The sequence below is a fragment of the Lampetra planeri genome, chromosome 58 (genome assembly GCF_965212315.1).
Source record: "Lampetra planeri chromosome 58, kcLamPlan1.2.h2, whole genome shotgun sequence".
In the NCBI taxonomy this organism is placed as follows: domain Eukaryota; kingdom Metazoa; phylum Chordata; class Hyperoartia; order Petromyzontiformes; family Petromyzontidae; genus Lampetra; species Lampetra planeri.
In genome coordinates this window covers 2,229,282-2,254,891 of record NC_136164.1, presented here as the reverse complement: position 1 = coordinate 2,254,891, position 25,610 = coordinate 2,229,282, and the positions used below count along the sequence as shown (strand labels likewise).

General features: G+C 53.4%; 1 protein-coding gene across 2 annotated transcripts in view; it reads left to right on the top strand.

Moving 5' to 3' along the window:
• LOC144736031 (voltage-dependent T-type calcium channel subunit alpha-1G-like) overlaps nucleotides 1–25,610 on the top strand; it is a 93,322-nt gene that overhangs the window by 57,974 nt on the left and 9,738 nt on the right. For both annotated transcript variants that reach the window (XM_078618672.1, XM_078618671.1), the window contains exons 22-32: nucleotides 618–743; nucleotides 1,922–2,011; nucleotides 2,912–3,104; nucleotides 12,552–12,703; nucleotides 13,662–13,771; nucleotides 15,728–15,861; nucleotides 16,127–16,197; nucleotides 21,588–21,666; nucleotides 22,673–22,791; nucleotides 24,282–24,512; nucleotides 25,063–25,203. In XM_078618672.1, coding sequence (XP_078474798.1) covers nucleotides 618–743; nucleotides 1,922–2,011; nucleotides 2,912–3,104; nucleotides 12,552–12,703; nucleotides 13,662–13,771; nucleotides 15,728–15,861; nucleotides 16,127–16,197; nucleotides 21,588–21,666; nucleotides 22,673–22,791; nucleotides 24,282–24,512; nucleotides 25,063–25,203 — 1,446 coding nt within the window. The remainder of the gene's footprint in view (nucleotides 1–617; nucleotides 744–1,921; nucleotides 2,012–2,911; nucleotides 3,105–12,551; nucleotides 12,704–13,661; nucleotides 13,772–15,727; nucleotides 15,862–16,126; nucleotides 16,198–21,587; nucleotides 21,667–22,672; nucleotides 22,792–24,281; nucleotides 24,513–25,062; nucleotides 25,204–25,610) is intronic.

Sequence of the window (25,610 nt, the reverse complement as noted above, 5' to 3'; positions counted from 1 at the left end):
CACTATACACTACACACTACACTACACTATACACTATACTATACACTACACTATACACTACACACCAGAGGTGTGGACTCGAGTCATGTGACTTGGACTCGAGTCAGACTCGAGTCATGAATTTGATGACTTGCGACTCGACTTGGACTTGCATAACAATGACTTTGTCCCACCTATGAGATGTGGACTCGAGTCATGTGACTTGGACTCGAGTCAGACTCGAGTCATGAATTTGATGACTTGCGACTCGACTTGGACTTGCATAACAATGACTTTGTCCCACCTCTGCTACACACTACACTACACTATACATTACACTATACACTACACTATACACTACTATACACTACACTATACACTACACTATACACTACACTATACACTACTATACACTACATTATACACTACACTACTATACACTACACTATACACTACACTATACACTACTATAAACTACACTATACAAGACTATACACAGACTTTAGCCCTGCCTGGGGACTTCCCAGGCGTTCCCAGGCCAGCCGAGTGACATCGTCCCTCGTCAAAAAACATGATCATCTGCTCGTGTTTCTTTTTTAAGTATCCGTGGCCGTTTCTTTTTCTGCGTCCATCCTCAGCTCTTCAAGGGGAAGTTCTACTACTGCGAGGCGCCCGAGGCCCTGCGGGTGGCGAACCGCTCCGACTGCGAGGCGCACCAGCTCAAGTGGATGCGATACAAATACAACTTCGACAACCTGGGCCAGGTGAGGGCCGCGGTGGCGGCGGCGGTGACGGCGGCGGTGACGGCGGCGTGCCAAGCGTTGATGGGGCGGAGGGGAGGCCCCTCCGACCCCCACCGTCAGTATCTTTTGCAAAGCGGTGAGTGACCTGGCTCACGCAAAATGGCAAAAGCAGCAGAGGTAGAAGCAAAAGTACAGCACTGAAGCGAATAGAGGTCATAGACAGCCAGACAGAGATCAGAGACTGCCAGATAGAGGTCATAGACAGCCAGACAGAGATCAGAGACTGCCAGATAGAGATCCATAACAGAGTCTTTTTTGGGTTAGATCGCATAAATATTGTTAAAACCCGCCACCACCCAACACAGCCAACTAGTAAGGGTTATTATTTGTTTCTTTCGGTTAAGTCACGTCTAAAGATAAAATAATAAATTAAATTAAATAATAGAATACGACGTTTCGATTGCAACACAAGCAATCATCATCAGGTATAATGAAATAGCGACATAAAATCTAACCAGAAAACTATAGACAGACATATTAGCAGACAGATATCACCAAGATACATAGCGAGAGCAACACAGGTAACAGAGAGGGGTGATCGTCTCTGTGTGGTGGCCTTAAATAGACAGAGGGGGGGGCGGAGGCAGAGAGAGGGAGGAGGGTTAGAGAAAAAATTAGCATATCAATAGTAAGGGTTGTCACGTAAACAGAACATGCCAATTCGTCACTAGTACAGCACACCGGTGTGTTGGAAAGCCAAGCCACAACATTTACAATCTGAGTACGACATTTCTCCAGTAATTACAAATAGCTTCATCAGGACACAGCCAATTTTGTGGAGAAGTCTACCTGTTTCGTTCCTTATATAGAGGCGTAGATGTGGTGACCACACTTCTGCGCTCTTGCACAAAGTTGGGGGGGATTACTGAGTCAACGTACATTATGCATGTGCATTATGCGAGCCCTTTGAACTTGTCCTTCCTGTCTATTATGTGTATTAAAATAGCCATACGGATGATATTGGTCGCGAAAGCTTATGTGTTAAACTAGGTAGAGATCAGTGCAAGAACAACCGCATTACAAATAAAAAAAAGATGCCCAGCAACAGAGAATGGTTCGGACATTTACGCTCCGTTTTCAGAGGAGCGTCGAGTGGATGACGCTGCGTGTGCGTGCCCCCTCACCGCTGTGGCGTGCAGGCGCTCATGTCGCTGTTCGTGATGGCGTCGCGCGACGGCTGGGTGGACATCATGTACAACGGCCTCGACTCCGTGGGGGTTAACCAGCAGGTGAAGGTTGCTCATGGACAGCAGCAGCACTACCACCGGCGTCACCATCGCGTTGTCGTCACGATCATCACGGCCATCATCATCATCAGCAGCAGCGTCAGTGTCGCTGTCATCGTCATCACTGGCATCATCATCAGTAGTGTCAATGTCACTGTCATCGTCACTGTCACCATCATCAGCAGCATCAGTGTCACTGTCGTCATCATCAGCAGCAGCGTCAGTGTCGCTGTCATCGTCATCACTGGCATCATCATCAGCTGCGTCAGTGTCGCTGTTATCGTCACTGGTATCACGGTCATCATCCTCATCAGCAGCGTCAGTGTCGCTGCAATCATCGGTGACGTCAGTGTCGAAATCATCACTATCATCATCGCCGCCATTTTAACTATTAACATCACCACCACCACCAGTGGCTATAAAGCTCTCTCTCTCTCGCTACACATATTCCTCACTCCTCTCCCTTCTCCTACTCCTCACTCCTCCCTTATGCCCCCCTCTCTCTCCTGACTCCTCCTCACTTCTCATTCATCGTACTCCAATCTCCTCCTGCCCCTTCTCCATCTCTCCTCCCTCCTTCTCACTCCTCCATCACCTCCTGCCATCATTCCCTCCCTCCCATCCCCATCATCTCTCCGCCTCTTCCTCCTCCACCACCATCATCATCGCCTCCTCCTCCACCACCACCATCATCTCCTCCTCCCTCCTATCCTGTCCCCCCCTCCTCCTTCTCCTCCACGACCATCACCATCTCCCCCCCCCTCCTCTCTCTCCTCTCCCACCTTCTACACCACCACCACCATCATCTCCCCCCCTCCTCTCTCTCCTCCCCCACCTTCTCCACCACCATCACCGTCTCCTCCTCCCTCCTATCTCCTCCCCCCCCTTCCTCCCGGACCTCAGCCCAGGCAGAACCACAACCCCTGGATGCTCCTCTACTTCATCTCGTTCCTGCTCATCGTCGGCTTCTTCGTGCTCAACATGTTCGTCGGCGTGGTGGTGGAGAACTTCCACAAGTGCCGGCAGCAGCAGGAGGAAGAGGAGACCAAGCGCAGGGAGGACAGGCGGCAGCAGCGGCTCGAGAAGAAAAGGCGCAGTAAGGAAACCTGGCGCAATGGTCGGTACACCCCGTCACGCGAGACCTTCCTGAGTCCGTCCCATCGCCAAATCAGTAGTAGGCCTCCCTCCTCTCTCCCTCCCTCTCTCCCTTCCTCTCTCTCTCTGCCATCCCACCGGTGGACCGGCCGATGGCCGATCCCCTTCCACCACCCGATCCTTCGCCACAGCCGTCGTTACGGTCGAGGGGAAATCTGCGGCAGTTCTTAAGTTGTTTGTTAAATCCCGTTACACAGATGCGTAAGTCACGGGAGTTATCAGTGACGGACGATGCCGGAGAGGTTGTTGACGACTGTACGTGGTTGTTGTTGTTGACGACGACTGTACGTGGTTGTTGTTGACGACGACTGTACGTGGTTGTTGTTGTTGACGACGTTGTTCTTAGCGATAGTTGTTCCAAAAAGGGGGGGGCTTGTTATTTCAGCAAGCGCTCGGGATGTGATGGTCGGCACATTGCCAACGCTCACCCGGAGGTCTCCCGTTGGAGTCCATCTCCCGGACGCGGTGGCTATGAACAACCGCCCTCCCCCACCAACAACAACAACGACGACAGCCGCCATTCAGCCACTAAGCGGCCGTGACGTCACCACCAGGCCATGTGCCAGGCCATGTGCACTTGAAGGCCACGTGAAGTGTCGAACGCCCGCTAGCAGGAGGCCACAGACAGACCATGGGTTGACTGACTGAGATGACTGGCCGATGCACCAGCACCACCACCACCGCCACCACCAACGCCACCACCACCAACGCCACCACCACCACCAATGCCACCACCACAACGAACGCCACCACCACCGACAACAACAACAACAACCGCCATTCGCCATTAAGTGGCGGTGACGTCACCACGACGCTTGTGCCAGGCTATGTGCACCTTGAGGCCACATGAAGTGTCGCCACCTACACTACCACCGCCACTACCACCGCCACCATCAGAGAGTACAAGTGTGAGTGACAGTACAAGAGAGACACTGACAGTACACACGAGACATAGACATCAACCAATGCAGTAGAGACAATTGAGAAATTATAAACGGGACAACGGCGACCACCACGAGCAGAAGCCCTGTCCAGGAGCTGTACCGGGTCCTCTGTGACCCCGCGGGTACACCGGGAGCGACTTAACAACTTCCTGCAGATTTCTATTGGCGCTGGCAAACGACGACGGTGGCGATGGCGACGGTTTCGCGGAGCTAACGAGGTGAGGCAAACGCAAAGCTTCTTTTTTGGCCCGAAACGCCGCGGCCTCGACAACGACGTCGACGCGACGTCTGTTTTTCCCAGGGTCCCCGGCGGTAAGAAGAAAACCTTACCGATGGCGATCTCGCGGCTTGCCACACCCGTCTCCAACATTTTGCGCGACTTTTCATCCGCCTGTAGCTCGCCGGCCGTAGAACTAACGCATGCACGCACACACACGCACGTAGCGTAGCGTGCACACATGTAGCGTAGCGTGCACACACGTAGCGTAGTATGCACACACGTAGTGAGAGAGTCGCCGACACTCGGTGCTGCGCCGCGGGTTTCGTCCGTAACATCGCCGTGCGTGCGCGCGTGGCCTTTGAAAACAGATGGGGGAGCGTGGTAGTGCAGCACACACAGAAAACTGCCATTGGCGATGGGGGTGGGTGGAGGGGGAGGGTTTGCTTGGCCTAGACTGTATCGGGGGTGTTGGATCGGTTGACGTGAGGTGCATCGAAGGCATGGCCGTCCAGAGGGTGGTGTGCCGGGCCGGGCCAAACCAACCCCAAGGCCTTCAAACTAAAGCGGGGGCATTACCGCTGACAACCCCCCAAAGCGCGGAGCCCAGGGCAGTCGCCCCGGCTTGCCGTCTGCCTTAGGGACGGCTCTGCGTGCACGGCACTGAGTTGGTTTTAATACGCCGAGTTCTTGTAGCTGTTGTTCAGGCGCGGGACCTCGCGAGGGAAGAGGTCGGTGTGGGGAGCAGGCAATGCTAAAGGCACAGCCCTGCATTAGGTCGCTCTCTCGTGCCACTGCTGACGGAAGCGACTTCAACAGAGCGGGCTCTAGGCCGATTTCCTCGGACCCTGTTCCATGTTGGAACCAAAAAAAGAAAAGAACCATCCCCAATATAGGACTATAGAGCTTGGGCGATTGCTGGCGGCATCCCGTATCAGGGCTGCCCCCTTGCCCCTTCGCCTGTGGCCTTCTATGCCTCTCCACGCGCGGAAGCCGCTGCGCGGCGTTGCAACTTGGAGCGGCGTTATTTTTTTCTTCCGATCGGCGATCAGTCTCGAACCGATGATGGCCGTGCAGTAACGACGGAGAGAGAAAACACCGTGTGGCCGTAATCGTCATCTTCTTTTGCTGAAATTTCTGTTGTCTCCTTCCCCCCCCCACCTCCCCACCACCACCCCAGTGTCGCTGTTTGCAGTCGAACAAAGCCAGATGCTTGTGAGAATTATGGCAAATAAGTATCTGAGCAAAGGTATAGAACGTTCCATTTCTTCCATTCATTTTGTGTTCCACAAACGTGGTTTAACTTTGTGTTTGGCTACTAAAATGCTAACACAGCTCTAACGAACTGAACGATAACACAACTTTAACACGTGGGCTTTCGCCACCAATGTTAACCAACATAATTGATTCCCCTTCTATTTAAGACCGAAACAGGAGGAGGATTTCTCCACAACTCTCTTTCTATTCGCCTGACGATGCTGCTGGTTGGTGTTGTTGCTGTAATTACCGGCGAAACGTCATGGTACTCGAATTGTAAATATTGTAGTGGATTTACTCTCCAACACACAACCAGTTAGTGCTGAACTAGTATACTACACTATACACTACACTATACACTACACTATAATTGTAAATATTGTAATGGATTTACTCTCCAACACACAACCAGTTAGTGCTGAACGAGTATACTACACTATACACTACACTATACACTACACTATACACTACACTATAATGGTAAATGTTGTAGTGGGTTTACTCTCCTACACACAACCAGTTAGTGTTGAACTAGTGTACTACACTATACACTACACTATAATTTTAAATGTTGTAGTGGGTAGAACGTCAACATTATCAAAATCTCCAGCACACAACCGCTGTGTGCTGAACTAGTAACGAATTTGCCACGTGTAGTTTACGTGACAAACCCCTTTACTGATTGACTGTGTGGTCGGGTGGTGGTGGCTTTAATGACGCAACTTTTATATTCACACGATCTGACCCCAAAACACCTCTATCATGGATAACACAACTCTAACCGTCGTGAACAGCGTTTACGTCCGTCACACAGACCAACCACAGATATCCACGAGAGGTGTGGGGATTTTTGCACAGCTTCAAAAATGGGGTCTAGTGATGCCTTCAAACTTGCCACATACATAATATCACCTGGATTTAGCAGTTTTCACTGCACTGCTGATAGTTTCTATTCATCGGAGTTTTTGGCTACATTCTGACAAACTCTGGGTGATGTGAATCTCCGGCAGCAGATACTCAGCCGGTGGTGTTAAATGAAGACCCATAGACTTACTCAGAGAATCGTAGACCTACAAAGAGACCTTTAAAATCATATAGAAACCAGTATCCTTAAATAGAGACCCATGGGCGCAAGTATAGACCCTCAGATCTACATATAAAACTTTCATCGAATTTTCGACCCATAGATCTCACCCAAAAGCCTCCATACCTATATAGAGACCTGCAGACTCACCTCTAAACCCATAGACTCGCATAGAAACCCGTAGACGTAGAGATGTGGACACGCATTGTCTCATAAATACACCCATAGACTTACATTTCCTTTCTTCTACCAGGGCCCAGGCCAACCACTCTTTGCCACCTCTAAACTCCAAAGGAACCGGGACATATGTACATACTGTACTGTATAGGGTGCCACGGTGGCTAAGAGATGTTAACTATCTCGCCTGGTATACAGGATTTTGCGGGTTCGATCCTGATCCTGACGCCTGCTGTATAATTGGAGTTTATACAGCAGGTGGCGTGGATTTTCTCCAGGTCCTCCTTCCGGGTTTTCCCCTCCACATTTAGAAACATCCGTTTAGAGTATTGGGCTGCTTCACATTTCCACGTGATGATAAGCCACTTCGTCGAGCTATCGTTTGTGGCCATGTCACTTCTGAAAAAGAGCTACATGGCTCAGTGGGCCTTACTTGGTAAAATAAATAAAAACGTTATATTTTTTCTCTATTATGTTGAACTTCTTTTGCACCGTACGTAGCCAACTGTCGCTAATCGGTGGTGTGGGGCCGAAGAAGATCTCTCAATAGTGGGGAAAAAACTCAAAACGGTGTTTGTCAATTACGCATCGAGTGGGCAAAGATTTTGGCAATGGCACCTTCCTCTGAGCACACAAACCCAACCGCGTGATGACTCGACTTGTTGCCGTGATGGAGGGAAAAAAACGTGAAAACCGTGATGCGTGGGCGCAGGAGAGGCCTCACGTGATCCTTAGAGGGCCCCACGTGCTCATTAAAGGGACCCACGTGATCTTTAGAGGGTGCCACGTGATCCTTAAAGGGACCCGCGTGATCTTTAGGAGGCCACGCCTGATACTTACAGCGCGAAAGAAGTTCAACGCACGCACATGCATACAGCACAATGCATACCCCATGTGTGAGCATTGAAGAGTGTGCAGTGTTTATCAAAACGAGCACAACTTTTATGCCGACGGGCACACCACCGGGGTAGGGGAGTAGAGCCGAGCACAGAGCGATGAATGGGAAAAGAGGAACGGGAGAGGTAAGACAGAAGAGAGGGGGATGAGAGTTAAAGCTTGGAACGGGAGAGAGGGGAGAGGAGAGAGGGGAATGAAAGTTAAAGGATGTAATGGGAGAGAGAAGAGAGGAGAATGAGAGTTAAAGGTTGGGAGGCAGAACGGAGAAACGGGAGCAAAGAATCAGGAGAGGTGAGGATGGGGAGGTTAGAGGCTGTATCGGGGCCTCTGCTCCTGCTGCTGCACAGAGCCGAGTCTGTCTTCACAGTGGGAGGCGACGGAGAGGGGGAGAGGGGAATCAGAGTGGGGGTGGCCAACACTGAGGCCGCGTGGCTTACGGGGAGGAGGCTTTGAGCTGATTCATTAGCTCGCTCGTGACTTCGAGAGGGGGATGCTGCGTCGACTTTACCGCGTGAAAAAGACGTAGGTTGCGCTCGGCATTGCGCCAAAATCGGAAGGGAAAATAAATCGCCTGAACACGGCACAAAAGCCCCCCCCCCCACCCCGATCCGCATCGCCAGTTCCCCCGTGCGGTCTCGTGAACGGACGCTGACGTTGTGAGGGTCTCTCAGCAGGGACCGAATGACTCGCGTGACTCGCAGTGTGCTTGCTATGAGGGACCAAGTCACTCTGTTTCTCATAGCCAGCGCACCGAGCCACTTGGCCCCTCATAGCAAGTGCACCGCAAGTTACTCGGTCCCTCATAGCCAGCGCACTCAGTCACTCGGTCCCGAATAGCCAACACACCATGCCACTCGGTCCCTCATAGTGTGTGCCCATTCATTTTTTTGGCAGTCATTTAAAACTAATAACGTAGAGGTTGTTGTTGTCGTTGCCCCTCCTTAATCTTTCCTGTTTCATTTTTTTTCCATGTAATCAAATCCCCCATTCCCGGAGAACACTAACGGACTCAGAAAGATCCGCGCGCTCTTTCTTTTCTTTCCCCCGTTATGCTTCTGCGGCGCGGTTTTTCGCCGAGCTCCGTCGCTTGCTTTCTCGCGGCCGCGTTGCGTGGAGGCCATTTTGAGATTTTGCCCTGAGGCCTAAAGTCATTGAGCAAAGCCTGCGGCGGTTGCTGCTGGGTTACGCATAACAAAATAATCCATTTGGCAGGCTTTCAAAAGGTTGCTTTGTTGACTAAATTGAGAATTCTGCTCTTGAAGCACCCGCATTTAATGATAAACTTTTGAGAGAGTTCCTGTTATCAGTAATAAGACAACTTTCCTGATCTAAGAAGGCCGTTGAGAGTGTCGCGGGATCCTCCCCCTGGTGCTTTCCCAGTAAAAGTGCAACGTTGAGCCAATATTTGGATAACGTTCGAACGTTGGCCCAATGTTTGCATGTTTACTGGTTTGTGGCCTAAGAAAGTGGTTGAATTCAAAGCTTTTCAATGCACCTCCTTCTTCATGACAAAACTCACATGGCCGCCGGCACCCGACGCGATTTGCCTGGTGTCCGATTTTTGCTCAAACTCTGGGTCATCTTGTGGTTCATAAGGGCCAGGCCGTAACAACTTCCCTATCAAACAGCCAGGGTGACTGTCTCTGAGATTCAAAAAACTAGGAACGACGTATCGTGGAGAGAGGAGGAAAAAAACTCCCACTAGCAAGAAGAGGGAAGCCCCCCTTTGCACGTCGACGCATTGTTTTGAGTGATGCAAGATTCCAAGTTTTAAGATAAAATTATTTGTTTTAGGCGAACTTGAGAGACCTGCCGGTAAACATTGAACGTTGGGCCCACAATTCCAACCACGTGCCAACGTTGGCCCAATGTTGTGTGTTTACTGGACTGGGCCAGAGGACGTACACACGTTGATCTTCTTTCGCACCATTCCTCGCCGACCGTGCTAAACCGTGCAATTCGGATCGTCGTTCTTTTTGCGAGCATTGTCGCGTTTTTTCGTCGACTTGTTACCGTTATTGTAGCCGCCAGAAAAACTCAATTGCGAGGCTATTTAACGAGACAGGCGGATCTCACCCAGGATAGTCTGCTGCATCAACAACAACAACAAGAGGAATGATCCTGGACAATAACTAAATTGAGACGGGTGGTGGCAACATCTAAGCCCCCTAAAGAGTTTTCACGTCAACAGCAATTCCCCCTCCCCCGCCTCTGCTGTTTGAAACTCGATGAGCCGGCTGTCATTGAGCGAGGTGACCCCCCCCCCAAAGTTGCATGGCAAAAAAATCGGATGCTCGTGCATTTCGCATGTAGTTGTAGCGATTACGGACGCATGTGTATTGCTGTTGCAGCAGTTGTGTGTGCGCGTGGTGTGTGGTTTGTGTTGTATGTACATATGTACACACCCGGATGCTGTTTGAACGGTTAACTCTCAATTATCCAGCGGGGAGGTAAGCCAAGCTGGGCCACTAACAACGAAGATGCGGACACATGCAAGATGTTCGTAAATTGGGGCACAAAACGCATTCGTTTTGCTAGGCTTCGATAGAACGGGGGCAGAGAAGGGGGTGGTGATAACGACGCGTAAGCGTGTCCGTTGCTTCTTGGAGTTGGTTGGATCACTCGCCCCCCAGCAACGACGTCAGACCACGTGATCACGGCCTGACCCAAACGTGCGTCATCGTTGAGAAGCCTCCACCACCCGACAAAAGTGAAACGAGTTAAATCGTCACGTTTTGTCACGAGCGTTTAAACGACGCACCAACGACGACGATTATTATAATAATAATTTAAAGTAATAAAGGGGATTTCTTTTTGGGTTAGACCGCGTAAATATAGATGTGTTGTTAAACCCGCCCACCACCCAACACAGCCAATTACTAAAGGGTTTGTCACGTGAACAAAACACATGGCAATTCGTTACTAATTCAGCACACACCGGTGTGTTGAAGAGTAAGCCCACGAAATTTGTTTTCACGCGATCCAACCCGGGTGTTAAACTGAATATTCCGACTTCCGGGACTCTGCCCTGCAGATGCACGATGCAGCATCAAGCGAAACGCCACACGTGCGTGCGTGCTACTGCCGCCACATTCGACCACACGAATTGTCTCCTTCTTCAATGACGGACACACATTTGGCCCGGTCGCAATGACGCACGCGGTGGCCCGAGCCCGAGAATGTAAACTGCGACTCAATCGGCGCCCTGGAATTATAACTCCCACCCAACGCGGATAATCGAGTGTTAGACCGTGAAACTCTCCTCTCTGCAGTGTATCGGAACGTCACGATATGTAGACTGCTCTCGTGTTAACCGGACAGTGGTGGCGGCGGCGACTCCGCACGGCCTCCCCAGTCCAGCGTGGCGGAGGTGGCGAGGGTTTGTGGATCACGAGCCGATGTCGGGAAAGTTCCCCTTCCCCGTGTTGGGCCTCGAGGGAGGAGGCAGTCGAGCAACGTGTGGACCAATCTTCATCTGTTCCTTCTGTGCGGGTATAGAGCGTTGCCCCCCTCCTCCCTCGCCTCTCACGCAAGGCGTGGGGCTTTCTCCGGGTGCTCCGCTTCCCTGCCGCGTGAATGATAAATATAAACGCAGCTCATCATAGACTTGTCGAAAAAAACATCGTGAAAATCTAGACCCAATGTAGCAGGACCCTCTCAAAAAGGAGTCCTTGGGCTGATTGTGGCCTTTCCTTGATATACAATTAATCATTGTCATATTAAATTGACCTCGCAGCACAGTCCGTCATTTCAGTATGAAATAACGTTGCCTCTCTGCCGCCAATTCCTATCGGCAGCCCGCCACCACCCCCCTTCACCCCCGACGGCCAAGAGTGTCGATTTCACGTTAGCGTGCTGGGTGCCAGCGCGGTCCACGAAACAAGCGCGAGTGTTTGACCAGAGCGCCAAAGTGGCCGTCGTTTTGGCTGACAGCCGCCGCTGGAGGCGGTGGGCCGATTGAGAGGAATTCGATTCAAGTTTCCCCAATTTGGAAACATCCCCGATGCACTTCGTGGTGTAACTGGAGGCACGAAAGCAAGCCGCAATATCGTCGTTGTCTTGCTACGCCGGAATGTTTCACGTAGCCGCGCGTGAAGGAATGAATGGACCGAGTGCTCAATGTATTTCTGCATTTATTTATTGTACCAATGCGATTGTCGCACTTAATCGGTTAAGATCCGTCAAGTGTTTTCATCGTTGTGTAAACTATGGCGTGTCCCATAAGTCTGGAGTCAGATGCAGTCTGTTAAATTCAAAAGCGACCTCCCTCTGACTCCAATTTCCTACGAGTAGAATTATCGGGACTCGTTCTTCCTTACTCAGAGACATCTTGGACCTGCAGAAACAAAAATGTTTGAATGAGTTATTTTCCCCTATGATTCCAGACTTATGGGCCACCCTGTATAACCACTCGCAGGGCTCTTGATCAATCCACTGCTGGATGGAGGTTTTCCCGAGGCGCGGCCGTCGTGGTGGAGGTCGTTTGACCGTACTTCACCACGCTGGTCAGTGCGGGCTGCGTGAAGGGGTGGGGTTCGACCACGCTCATCGGCACCACGGGAGACAGCCTCCTCCATCCAGCAGTGGATAGATTGCGGCTCGCGGGGACGCGACGAATGAAAGTTCCTGTGAACGTTGTTACGACGTCGCACGCCGTCGCTTAGTTAACTCATCCGAGCCAAACGCTCCGTGACGTGCGACGTGGCACCTCTCCTGACTTGATCCCCCCACCTCCCCCCCTCCCCCCCTCCCCCCTCACCTCCCCCCCTCCCCCCTCACCTCCCCCACCACCTCCCCCCCACCTCCCCGCAGAGGCCCAGCGCCAGCCGTATTGGGCCAGCTACTCACGCCCGCGTCTGCTCATCCACAAGATGTGCACCGCCCACTACCTGGACCTCTTCATCTCCATCATCATCGGCCTCAACGTCGTCACCATGTCCATCGAGCACTACGCACAGCCCAAGGTGGGGGAGGGGGGGGCGGTGGGGTTAAGCGGGGGGTGGGGCCTGTTCCCTTGTTGATCTTGTGGCGGAGATGTTAACGACTTCACCTGGTATGCAGGAGGTCGTGGCTTCGTTTCCCATCCTGACGCCTGTTTTATATTTGGAGTTTGCGTGTCTCTCTCCCCTTGGCTGCGTGGATTTTTCTCTGGGTCCTCTGCCTTCTCCCTCCACGTTTAAAATCACTGTGATAAGCCACTTCTTTGAGCTATCATTTGTGGCCAGGTTGCTTCTGATAAAGAACTACATAGCTCGGTGGGGCCTCACCTGGTAAAATAAAAAACATCTTTTCAGTTAATCGTGGCTGCCTGCGACGCACCGCTACTGTGGAGGCAACAGCGAGGGTTGGTGTAATCATCGCCATGCCCGTGTCTTTTCACGTGTGTGTGTGGTTGTGTCGACTCAGCCTCAAATGAGTACCTGGTGCGGTGTGATAAACATCGCCAGTGGGAAGACAAAGGCGGTCGGGCGTGGTGCTGGCCACCCACCCCCTCGTGTGCCGTTCCGGCCTTCATAGGTGCTCGCCGACAGCACTTGCCCCTGCAGTCTGCTAAGGCAACACGGGGGATCTTTGTGCGCATTACTGGAGTTAGGAGCGGCGGTGCAGCGGTGAGCGCGCTATGCTACGAACCCGGCTACGACCCGAGTTCGATTCCCGCTCACGGCCACCTGCACCAGTGACGATGATCAGAACCGGGTCATGAGCCTCCCCTCGGTCGACTCAGCCTCAAACGAGTACCCGGTGTAGTGGTGCGAAGTCAACATCGCCACGGGGGGGTGGGGATGGGGAGACAAAGGCGGCCGCCTTCGTAGGTGCGACGACTCGCCGGCAGCGCGTGGCCCCAACAGACTCTGACAGGTGACACGGTGGGTGGGTGTCGGGGGTCAAAAATGTCTTCGTCCCCTTGTGGGGTCCCCGCAGGCTCTGGACCGGGCCCTCAAGTACTGCAACTACGTCTTCACCGTCGTCTTCGTGCTCGAGGCCGTGCTCAAGCTCATCGCCCTCGGCTTTCGGCGGTTTTTCAAGGAGAGGTACGGAGTGTCCGTCGACGCGACCAGTAGTGCGTCTGCGCATGTGCGTGCGCGCGTGCGTGTTGGTGCTTGTGTGCATGTGGGTGTGTGCACGTGTGGGTGTGTGCACGTGTGGGTGTGTGCGTGTTGGTGTGAGTGCGTGTGTTGGTACGTGTGTGCGTGTGAGAGTGTGCATGTGTGTGCGTGTGAGAGTGTGCATGCGTGTGCATGCGCGTGTGTGCGTGTGCATTTGTGTGCGCGTGTGGGTGTGTTTGCGTGTTGGTGCGTGCGTGTGAGAGTGTGTGTGTGCGTGTGCACGCGCATTGTACAGCCGGTTATAATCGTTGCACTCGCACTGCCCGAGCATTTGTGCGGCACTAGCGGCCGGGGTGGAGGGTCGGTTTGCGTGAGTGGCGACGCACGACCCGGGCTAGAGGATGCGGGTGATGTGTCTTGCGCGGATGTGCGGTGAGGTGACGTGCCAGCCAGCCAGCAAAACTTTTATCACATATATATCAACTGTGATGAAAACTAAGAACATGTGTTACCCTTTCTGGCAATAAAACGGGACTTGTGTGAAGATATTCAAACACCAACTAGATGATGATACCTGCTGCAAGACGTCAAGTTACTGCATTAACCGCACACACTACTTGTGCCGAAACATGCAAACAACACGTGGCTCTGATAATTCACTATGTAACACGATTTTTGTTCCTGGGTAGTGTTATTTTCCAATTGCTTTTGCCTCAAAAGTATATAAAATGGCTATTATTCCCCACAAACGTTGCTCTTGTGACGAGGACTTTGTGTGAAGGAATGACACAAATGCACACGTTTTTTCATTGAAAATAGGTACCTTTCAACATATCACTGTCCTGGTCACAAAAGCAAAGTTTGTGTGGAATAATAGCCACTTTCTGTACTGTTGAGGCATAAGCAATTAGGAAATAACACAGTGGCGGCTCCTGCAAAATCTCTCAGGGGGGGCAAATGTCTGGATGATTGATAAGGATAAGGTCCACCCATGCAATGGATAAATTAACAGCTTAAGCATGTAAAGGCAACTTCACTTCTTTAATATTAATAAAAAATAAAGTGACTCTTACAATACATCTTGTTTGTTTCTATACTCACTATTAATATACAATCCACTCAAGTTTCTTTTATTAAAGATTCCACTAGGTGGCGACAAATAATATTGTTGGATGAAACGTGCTTGCGTATGATGACGTAAGCACGTTAGTGCGAGCCCTCTCGGAAGCCATAGAGAATGCATTGCAGCGCCCCCCGGTCGAAAAAAAACATCTTTGAATGTAAGTCTATGGGGCCACATGGGGCGATTCTCAGCCGGAGTGAAATCGCCCAAAAAGAGGCGGTACTCCACAGAACGTGACATGACGCTGATTGGACTATATCCAGAGGCACAGTGACTGCTAGCGTGACTCTGTGGTTGAATGACATTGGTGGTGCGTCGCCCAATCGCCCTAATGAAGAAACCGCCCCTGAAATAACACTTACTACCCAGGAATAATAAATAAGTACATTTGTTACACAGTGATAATCTATGATGCACCAGAGACAGCGGCCTTCTGTATGGCCTCGTCTCACCACCAGACCAGTGAACAACGCAAACATGTGAACAGTACAAAGACAATACAATTATCAGAACACTTTTAGCTCGGGTCCAGCAGCGACATCTATGGGATACCTTGTTGACTTGATGCCATGCGAAATGTATCATCTATTTGGTGTTTGAACACATTAACACAACTTCCGTTTCATTGCCAGAAAGGGGTAAAACCCATCCTGAGTTTTCATCATTTTGGATACTGCCAAAAGGTCCCCCATAGACCGATAGAGTCGGATCATCATTTGTGACAAACACGGTCTTTCCCTGCTCCCACCCCTTCTACCCTCCCACTCCCCCTCTTCTGCCCCCCCCACTCCCCCGACGCGCCCTGCGGTGCCTGCCAGGTGGAACCAGCTGGACGTGGCCATCGTCCTTCTGTCCATCATGGGCATCACGCTGGAGGAGATTGAGATCAACGCCTCGCTGCCCATCAACCCGACCATCATCCGCATCATGAGGGTGCTGCGCATCGCCCGGGGTAATCACGCCCGCCCGGCCTCCCACCCCTCGGGCCCCCCGGCTTCCCGGCCCCTGGCCCGATCCCGATTGTGCCGATCCCGTGGAGGATGGAAGCCGAGCGACGTGGCGGCGTTGGGACTCGCCGCCCCGGCGTTCGTCTGGTTACCGCGTGTAGATTGCGCTCCGCGCCTTCGCCGGTGTTGTTTGTTTGTTGCCTGCTTGCCGTTGTTGTTGTTGTTTGAGTCCCCCCTCCCTTCTCTGTCTCCTCCTCTCTGTGGTGCCAGTGCTCAAGCTGCTGAAGATGGCGACGGGAATGCGAGCGCTGCTCGACACCGTCATGCAAGCCCTGCCGCAGGTGAGGTGCGACGTCCGTCGTCCGACTCGTCTTCTTGTCTAACTCCAACCAGTCTAGGTGCAAGTAACAGGCGTAATCGTCACTTTCCGTAATATAAACTATAAACAACTATTAACTGTATTCTATGGTTTTTTCTGTAAAGTCACGTAGATAGAAAAATAATAACAATAAAATAATACAAATGAAAATTAAAATAAAGTAAATAAAAAATAATAAAATATCATGATGTTTCGATCGCAACACAAGCTTTCGTCAACAGGAACAGGGAGGTTAGCCTCTGAGGGCAAGCTGTTTATAAAGATTTAGAGATGGGTGTGGCAGCTAATATTAACATGCTAATCCGTGACTAGTTCAGCGCACCGGTGCGCTGGAGAGTAAACCCGACACACATTTATATTCACGTGATCTAACCCAAAAATACTGGTCACGAAAGCTCTACTGCTACGTGTTCAGCGGCCCCGCCGTGACCAGAATGTCAGCGTGAGCCGCGTGCACGGTAAAGTCCTTGCTCTACGCCGGTTCGGTTAGCTGTGCGATTTTGGCCGGCTGAGCGTGTGTGCGCGGCCTCACCGAAATCTACCCAAAAGTCACTACACCACGCGGTTCAATACACTCAGATGCGGCTGTGCGGCCGGACGTGGGACAACGCTGTGCATGTGTGTGTGCGTGTGAGTGTATGTGTGTGTGCGTGTGCGTGCATGTGCGGGCATGTGTGTGTGCGTGTCCGGAAAAAATAACCCCCTAACTCCTCATGGTGCCGGACGGCAACGCTGTGGTGGGCAGTGCCGTGGGGGGAGGGCCAATTTAAATTGGCCTCTCCCCTCATGACGTTTGTAACCACCACAGCGGCCAAATGGGGGCTCTGGACGGGTGCGAGGGGCTGTAAACCCCTCCACCCTCAATTAATTACCACCAAACCACGACTGAAAAATGTAAGTATTAAGCTTGTGCTGGAGGCCCCGGGGGGACAGGCGTCTATGACGTCTCCTGGCCAAAACCCCTTTTGGCGGAGCCAGGAGACTGAACCCTTACCCTCGGGGCTCCTCCAGAAACAACAAAAAAACACTACATTTGGCCACGTGGAATGTTCGAACGCTCACTGCGGAGGAGAGGCTGCCACTCCTCTGTCGGGAGCTGGACAGGTACCGCCTGAATCTCTGTGGCATTCAGGAGGTCCGGTGGACCGGCTCTGGCTCCTGCCATTATGAGGGGTGGACAGTCCTCTACTCGGGGCAGGAGACTACCAAACAACAGGGAGCGGCTCTTCTTCTGAACAAAAGAATGAAGGGGGCGTGGGAGCGTGGCGGTGAGGTGTGGGAAGCTGTAAGCTCCAGGCTACTTTGGGCTCGTCTTCCCATCAACCGGAGGCGAGGAGTGGTGGTCATGGTTACTTATGCCCCCACCGATGACGAACATCCCTGGAGGGATGCAGGCAAGGCCGATGAGTCAGATGCCTTATATGACCTCCTGTCACAGGTGCTAGCTAAAGTGGCCCCTCGGGATGGAGTCATCTTGTTGGGTGACTTCAATGCCCGAGTTGGTCATGATGCTGGCACCTGGTCTGGAGTTATTGGAAGGCATGGGCCAGATCAGCTCAATAACAATGGTAGGAGGATGTTAGATTTTTGTGCAGCCCATGGGCTTGTAATTACCAACACGCTGTTCCGGCATCGGCACATCCACACAACATCATGGATGCATGCCGGGTCCAAGCAAGAACATCTGCTGGACTACATAGTGACGGAACAGCGGATGCGGGCCAATGTCCTTCACACCAGGACCTACCGTGGAGCTGATCTGCCCTCTGACCATCGACTTGCCATTTGTAAGATGTGCCTGCCATTCTTCCACTCCAGTGGTGGATGTACACCCAGGACCCCTGGACTCAGCTAGCTGATGAAAGTTGTAAGCGAGAATTTCGTCATCGCTTGTGGCTGGGGTTTACATCGTCCCCCACTCCTCCAGATGTCGAGAGTAAATGGGCGAGGTTTAGGACTGTGACTCATGCAGCTGCAATGGCTGCTTTGGGTATGCGGTCCAGACCTCCCCAGAGACCCTGGCTGACAGTGGAGGTGTTCAGGATAGTTGAGAAAAAGCGACAGGCCCACTCTCATCGGCTACAGCATCCCACGTCAGGGAATGAGGAGGCTTACCGCAGCCTTTGCTCGAAGGTTTGGAGAGCCGTGAGGCACTGCAAGGATGGGTGGAGGTCGCGGGTTACTGAGGAGATGGAGTCTGCCTCAATGGCCCGCGATCACAAATCCCTATTTTACTCCATCAAAAAAGTAACCTGCAGCACCACACCGATTACCATCATTAGGGGAAAAAACGGTGATCCAGTCTCCAACCCCCAGAAACAGCTTTGCAGATTTGCTGAGCATTTCTGTCAAGTCCTGGGGGAGGGGAAATCCCTTGACATGGAAAACATCGTGGGACAAAGTGGGGATAACCCTGCTGAGGCTGCGGTGCCTCAAATATTTGAAGAAGTCACTCCCTGTGAGTGGCTGGCTGAGGTGCCATCTGTTGAGGTTGTACTAAAGGCGATCCAGAGTTTGAGACCAGGAAAGGCACCGGGCAGAGGTGATCTTCCAAGCGAAATGCTGAGGGAGGGTGGCGTTTGTGCACAGACTGCCCTACATGACTTCATAACAACAGTCTGGACCACTGGACGGGTTCCGCAGGATTGGAAGGATGCCCTTGTGGTCCCCCTCTTTAAGAAGAGGGACCGCACAGACTGTAACAACTACAGGGGCATCTCACTCCTCAGTGTGCCGGGAAAGGTCGTGGCAATGATTATTCAACATCGCCTTGCCAGGCACGCTGAGGAGACGCTTGCGGAGCCTCAATGTGGTTTCAGGAAACGGCGGTCCTGCACAGATGCCATATTTTCTGTCCTTTTGCTACAGCAGAGGTGTAGGGAATTCCAACAAGACCTACATCTCTGCTTTATTGACCTGGTCAAGACCTATGATACCATCAGTAGGCCTGGGCTCTGGTTTGTTCTTCGTGCTTTCGAATTCCCTGACCCTTTGCTCACGATCATGAAGGACCTTCATGATGGTGAGCGGGCCCGGGTAAAACTACGTGGCCGGGAGTCGGAGTCATTCCCTCTTCACCTTGGGGTGCCACAGAGATGTCCTCTGGCTACCACATTATTTAACATATTTTTCGATCATGTAGTCCGTGAAACCTTTGATGGCTGTACCAGAGGAATTTCCATCTGGTACAGATACAATGGGAGGCTGATCGATGCCCGGGTGCGGTCAAGGGATGGCTCCCTATTGGTCAACCATGTTACGTATGCCGATGATCTGGTAATTGCCGCTCACTCATAGGAGGAGTTGGAGACGCTGATGCTGAACCTGGAGCTTAGCCCCACCAAGACTAAGCAACACACCCACACAACTCCCAATCGGTGATGGGGCAGTTGTGGAGAGAGTGGAGAGTTTCCCATACCTTGGCAGTGTGCTCATGACCGGCTCCGGTTTAACAGCAGAGGTCTCACTCCGAATCAGTCGAGCGGCATTATCTTTTCATCGGTTGCGTAACGCTGTGTGGAAGCTACCTGGTCTGTCGCTCCGCACGAGGCTTCAAGTCTTTTCGGTCACAGTTATTCCATCCCTTCTCTACGCTTGCGAAACGTGGACCCCCCTAATGGAGCATCTTCGCAGATTGGAAACATTTAGGCTGGCCTGCCTACAATCCATCCTGGGTTTAACCAGGCTGGATTGTGTGAGGAACTCACAAATCCTAGAAAAGTCTGGGCAAAGTCCCATCGGTGAGCTCCTCTGGCAGGCAAGGCTGCGTTGGCTGGGTCATGTAGCCAGCATGCCCAGTCACCACATGCCTAAACAGCTTTTGTTCGGCCGGATAGAGGGGGCTAAGCGGGTGCGGCACGGGCTAGAGAAGAGATGGAGTGATGTGGTACAGGAGGACGTGGAGCTGAGTGGACTTGCCGATGACTGGTACCAGCGGTGTCAAGATCGGCCTCTGTGGAGGAGCCTCGTGAAGGACGCTACTGGGCAGTTGGAGGAAGTCGCCCTCCAACAACAATGGAGGGCGGAGGAGCGACGCTCACAACAACGAGCGGAGCGCCGGGTGGCTAAATTACAGCAATTTGGCACAGTAGGGAGCACAGGTGGTGCATCAGATAGTCATCTCAGTCATCTCAGTCATTTCAGTCAGTCGACCCGTGGCACCTGGGTCTGCCCCATGACCTCCTGCCAGCGGGCGTTCGACACTTCACGTGGCCTCAAGGTGCACATAGCCTGGCACAAGCATCGTGGTGACGTCACAGCCACTTAGTGGCGAATGCCGGTTGTTGTTGTGGGAGACAGTAGAGTAGCGGTTAGCGTGCTGCGCTACGAACCTAGCGACCCAGGTTCGATTCCTACTCCCGGCCAACACCATTGACGATTATCTGAACCGGTCCTGGGCCTCCCCTAGGTCGACTCATTTGAGGCTGAGTACCTGGTGCGATGTTTGAGCATCGCCAATCGGGAGACAAAGGCGGCCGGACGTGGTGCTGGCCACCCACCCCCTTGTGTGACGTGCCGGCCTTCATACAGTAGGCGCTCGCTAACAGCACTTGCCTCAACAGTCTGTTAAGGCTATACGTGGGATCTTTGTCTTTGTGTGTGCGTGCTCGGCAACTGTCTCACTCACAGAGATACACACAGAGATACACACACAGAGATACACACGGAGATACACACGGAGATACACACGGAGATACACACGGAGATACACACAGATACACACGGAGATACACACACGGAGATACACACACGGAGATACACACACGGAGATACACACGGAGATACACAGGGAGATGCACAGGGAGATACACACAGAGATACACACGGAGATACACACACGGAGATACACACGGAGATACACACGGAGATACACACGGAGATGCACACGGAGATACACACAGAGATGCACAGGGAGATACACACGGAGATACACACGGAGATACACACGGAGATACACACGGAGATACACACGGAGATACACAGGGAGATACACACAGAGATACACATGGAGATACACAGATATACGCAGATATACACACAGAGATACACAGAGACACACACGGAGATACACACGGAGATACAGCAGCAGCCGCCATTCGCCACAAAGTGTTGAACTGTTTTAAGGTCGTTAGTTGTTAATGTTTGTGAACATCTCAGACGCGCGGTTACTGCACAGATCGGATTAACCGCACGTGGATAATCGAGAGGCTCCTGTAGAAGAAGATTGCCCCGCCGTAGTCAAGCCGAGCCTCCCCCCCCCCCAGGGACCATGGGGGTGTGGAGGCCTTCATCCAGCAGTGGAGTAACCATGGCTGACTAAGACGATGATGACGATGAGCTGTGTGCCCGCAGGTGGGGAACCTGGGCCTGCTCTTCATGCTGCTCTTCTTCATCTACGCGGCGCTGGGAGTGGAGCTCTTCGGGAGCCTGGGTGAGTGGCGGGGCCTGGGTGAGTGGTGGGTGAGTGGCGGGGCCTGGGTGAGTAGTGGGTGAGTGGCGGGTGAGTGGTGGGTGAGTGGTGGGTGAGTGGCCGGTGAGTGGTGGGTGAGTGGCGGGTGAGTGGCGGGTGAGTGGCGGGTGAGTGGTGGGACCTGGGTGAGTGGTGGGTGAGTGGTGGGTGAGTGGTGGGTGAGTGGTGGGACCTGGGTGAGTGGTGGGTGAGTGGCGGGTGAGTGGCGGGTGAGTGGCGGGTGAGTGGCGGGTGAGTGGTGGGACCTGGGTGAGTGGTGGGTGAGTGGTGGGTGAGGGTGAGTGGTGGGGCCTGGGTGAGTGGTGGGTGAGTGGTGGGTGAGTGGTGGGACCTGGGTGAGTGGTGGGTGAGTGGTGGGTGAGTGGAGGGTGAGTGCTGGGACCTGGGTGAGTGGTGGGTGAGTGGTGGGACCTGGGTGAGTGGTGGGTGAGTGGTGGGTGAGTGGCGGGTGAGTGGTGGGGCTTGGGTGAGTGGTGGGTTAGTGGCGGGTGAGTGGCGGGTGAGTTGCGGGTGAGTGGTGGGTGAGTGGTGGGGTTTGGGTGAGTGGCGGGTGAGTGGTGGAGCCTGGGTGAGTGGTGGGGCCTGGGTGAGTGGTGGGTGAGTGGTGGGTGAGTGGTGGGTGAGTGGTGGGGTCTGGGTGAGTGGCGGCGCTTGTGGACAGGGAGGAGGGGGATGGAAGTTGCGCTCTGTCCGCTCGCTCTGTAACATCCGACAACATTTGCGGTCTTTACAACGGCGACAGTCGTCGTCGTGGTTGTTGTGCGTGCTGCTGCATTGGCACGATGGTGCACAATGCGGTGTCAGTGGAGAGAAGAAAACTCCCCCCCCCCTCCTCTTCCTCCTTTCCTTTCCTTCCCTCCCTCCCCTCACCTTACCTCCCCTCACCTCCCTCTCCTGCCCTCCCCTCCTGTCTTTCTCCTCTCCTTCTCCTCCCCCTCCCCTCCCCTCCCTCTGCCCCGTGTCACAGAGTGCATCAAGCACGCGTGCGAGGGCCTGGGGAGGCACGCGACCTTCAAGAACTTCGGGATGGCCTTCCTGACGCTCTTCCGTGTCTCCACGGGCGACAACTGGAATGGGATCATGAAGGTGAGCCGCGGGGTTTTCCTCAACGCGCCCCTCACGCCACGCCAGCCGGTCATTGAAACAAAAAGAAAACAATTGGCCATTAAAACTGTTACAAATAATTACTTTTCAACATTTCTTTAGCGGGTCAGGCCCCACTGAGCTGTGTTGCTCGTTCATTTTAAGAAGTGACCCCGGCCACCGCTCACCCGAAAGTGGCTGATCGCGTCGATTCGAAAACGTGGAGGGTAAAACTGGAGGACCCCGTAGAAAAATCCACGCGACGCCCACGGAACGAGAGAAACCACAAACTCCAAATATACAGCAGCAGGCGTCAGGTTTGGGATCGAATCCACGACCTCCTGTAGACCAGGTGAGGTAGTTAACCTACCGGCGAGCTTTCGACACTTTACGTGGCCTCGGAGTGCACCGAGCCTGGCACGAACGCCGTGCTGACGTCGCCGCCACTTAGTTTCGAGTCTTGTGGCTGCTATAAATGTTCACGTGATTCGCCGCCACTTCCATTAGGCCATCATTAGTGATAGCCAGAGCTGCTACATAGGCCCAGTGGGTCTCGCCTGGTGAAACAAAAGAACGAGCTGTACTAGTTCTAGTTTGGCCTGGTCGACGATGGCGTGTGCAGTTGTAAAGGAGACTCATCCTGATGATCTCTACTCAGCCACTCCGTCCAGCCGACTGAAGCAGCGAGCTTGCCCTGCTGCCGTGCTACTGCACCCCCCCCACCACCTCTCTACTCCCCTAGCCCAGCATCATCACCATCACTACCCCTATCACTACCCCTATCACTATCACTACCCCAACGCCTACCACTACCCCAACCCCTACCACTACCCCAACCCCTATTACCACCCCGAACACTAACCCTATCACTACCTCTATCACTACTTCAACCCCTACCACTAGCCCAACCCCTATTACCACCCCCATCACTACCCCTATCACTACCCCTATCACTACCCCAACCCCTACCACTACCCCAACCCCTATTACCACCCCGAACACTAACCCTATCACTACCTCTATCACTACTTCAACCCCTACCACTACCCCAACTCCTATTACCACCCCTATCACTACCCCTATCACTACCCCTATCACTACCCCTATCACTATCACTACCCCAACGCCTACCACTACCCCAACCCCTATTACCACCCCTATCACTACCCCTATCACTCCCCCTATCACTCCCCCTATCACTACCCCGACCCCGATCACTACCCCAACCCCGATCACTACCCTATCCCCTATCACCACCCCTGTCTCTATTCCCACCCCTCAACAACTTCCCACCTGTCTCCGTCACCGTATCTCGACCGGCGCGCACGGTCGTACGGTCGCACGGTCGTACGGCGCGCACGGTCGTACGCGCCGATCGTGCGATCGGACGATTGCCGTAAAAAGCGCCCCGGTAGTTCGCTGTCGGCCGGAGTAAAGCCTTAGACGGGACGATGGCGCGGACACACAGAGAGTCGCCCAACTCCCCGCCGCAGGACACGCTGCGGGAGTGCGCGCCGGAGGAGGACGGCGGTGGCGGCGGTCAGGAGGGCGGCGGCGGCGGCGAGAGCTGCTGCTGCCACAACACGCTCGTGTCGCCGCTCTACTTCGTCACGTTCGTGCTCGCCGCCCAGTTCGTGCTCGTCAACGTCGTGGTGGCCGTCCTCATGAAGCACCTGGAGGAGAGCAACAAGGAGGCGCGCGAGGACGCCGAGCTCGACGCGCAGGTGCGGGCGCCGTGGCGACGACGACGACGACAACGATGACGACGATGACGACGATGATGATGGGTCGACGGGCGTGGTGGAGTGACGGTGGTGGCTCGATGACGGGTCCATGGTGGTAATTTTTCTCGGCAGGAGTTGCCACCCAAATGCGCCATAGTGGCGAGATGTTAGCTTCCTCGCCTGGTCTACAGGAGGTCATGGGTTCGACCCCGACCCTGACGCCTGCTGCTGTATATTTGGAGTTTGCGGTGTCTCGCTCTCTCCCCGTGGTGGTCGCGTGGATTTTCCTCTGGGGTCCTCCATTTTATTCCCTCCACATTTAGAATCTACGTGGAGTTATTTGGCTGCTACAAATGTCCACACGACGACGGTGATGATGACGACGATGACGACAAGCCCCACTCCGTTGAGCAATCTTTCGTGATGGCCAAGTCGTCGCTTCTGAAAAAGAGCCACCGCACACCCCGGTGGGGGGGGGGGGGGGGGGCCCAGGCCCTCCTCACGCCTGCTAACAACAAACAATCGTCGGTTACCTTCGCGCCCTCCACAGGTGGAGATGGAGATGGAATGGGCGCGCTACGGCGGAGACGGAGCCGAGTCCGGCGGCATCGGTCGCGATTCTGAGAGCGGGCGCTCGTTCGAGAGGTGCAGCCTGCGCCAGGACTCCCCGCTGCAGCGCCACCACACGCTGGTAGGACGCCGCCGCCGCCGGCACCGTCGGCACCGCCATCACGGCTGGGCTTCCGCGTTGAAGAGCTTCTTGGCTCGTCGGATTTTTCCGGGGGCGGGGTACAGATTCTGGCAGATATTCCTCCCCCCCACCCGCCTCAGTATAGCCTTAACAGACTGTTGGGGCAACTGCTGTTAACGAGTAGCACCGGTGAAGGCCGGGACGACACACGAGTGGGTGGGTGGGTGGGTGGCCAGCGCCACGCCCGGTCGCCCTCATCTCCCCCCCACTTTAGCAATGTTTAGACACCGCACCAGGTTTCGAATTAAAGCTTTCGTGACTGCAGGGATTCATCTTCTTGGTTCTTTCGGTAAAGTCACGTAGAAGGGAAATAATAAAATAATAAAAATAAAACATTAAAATACATT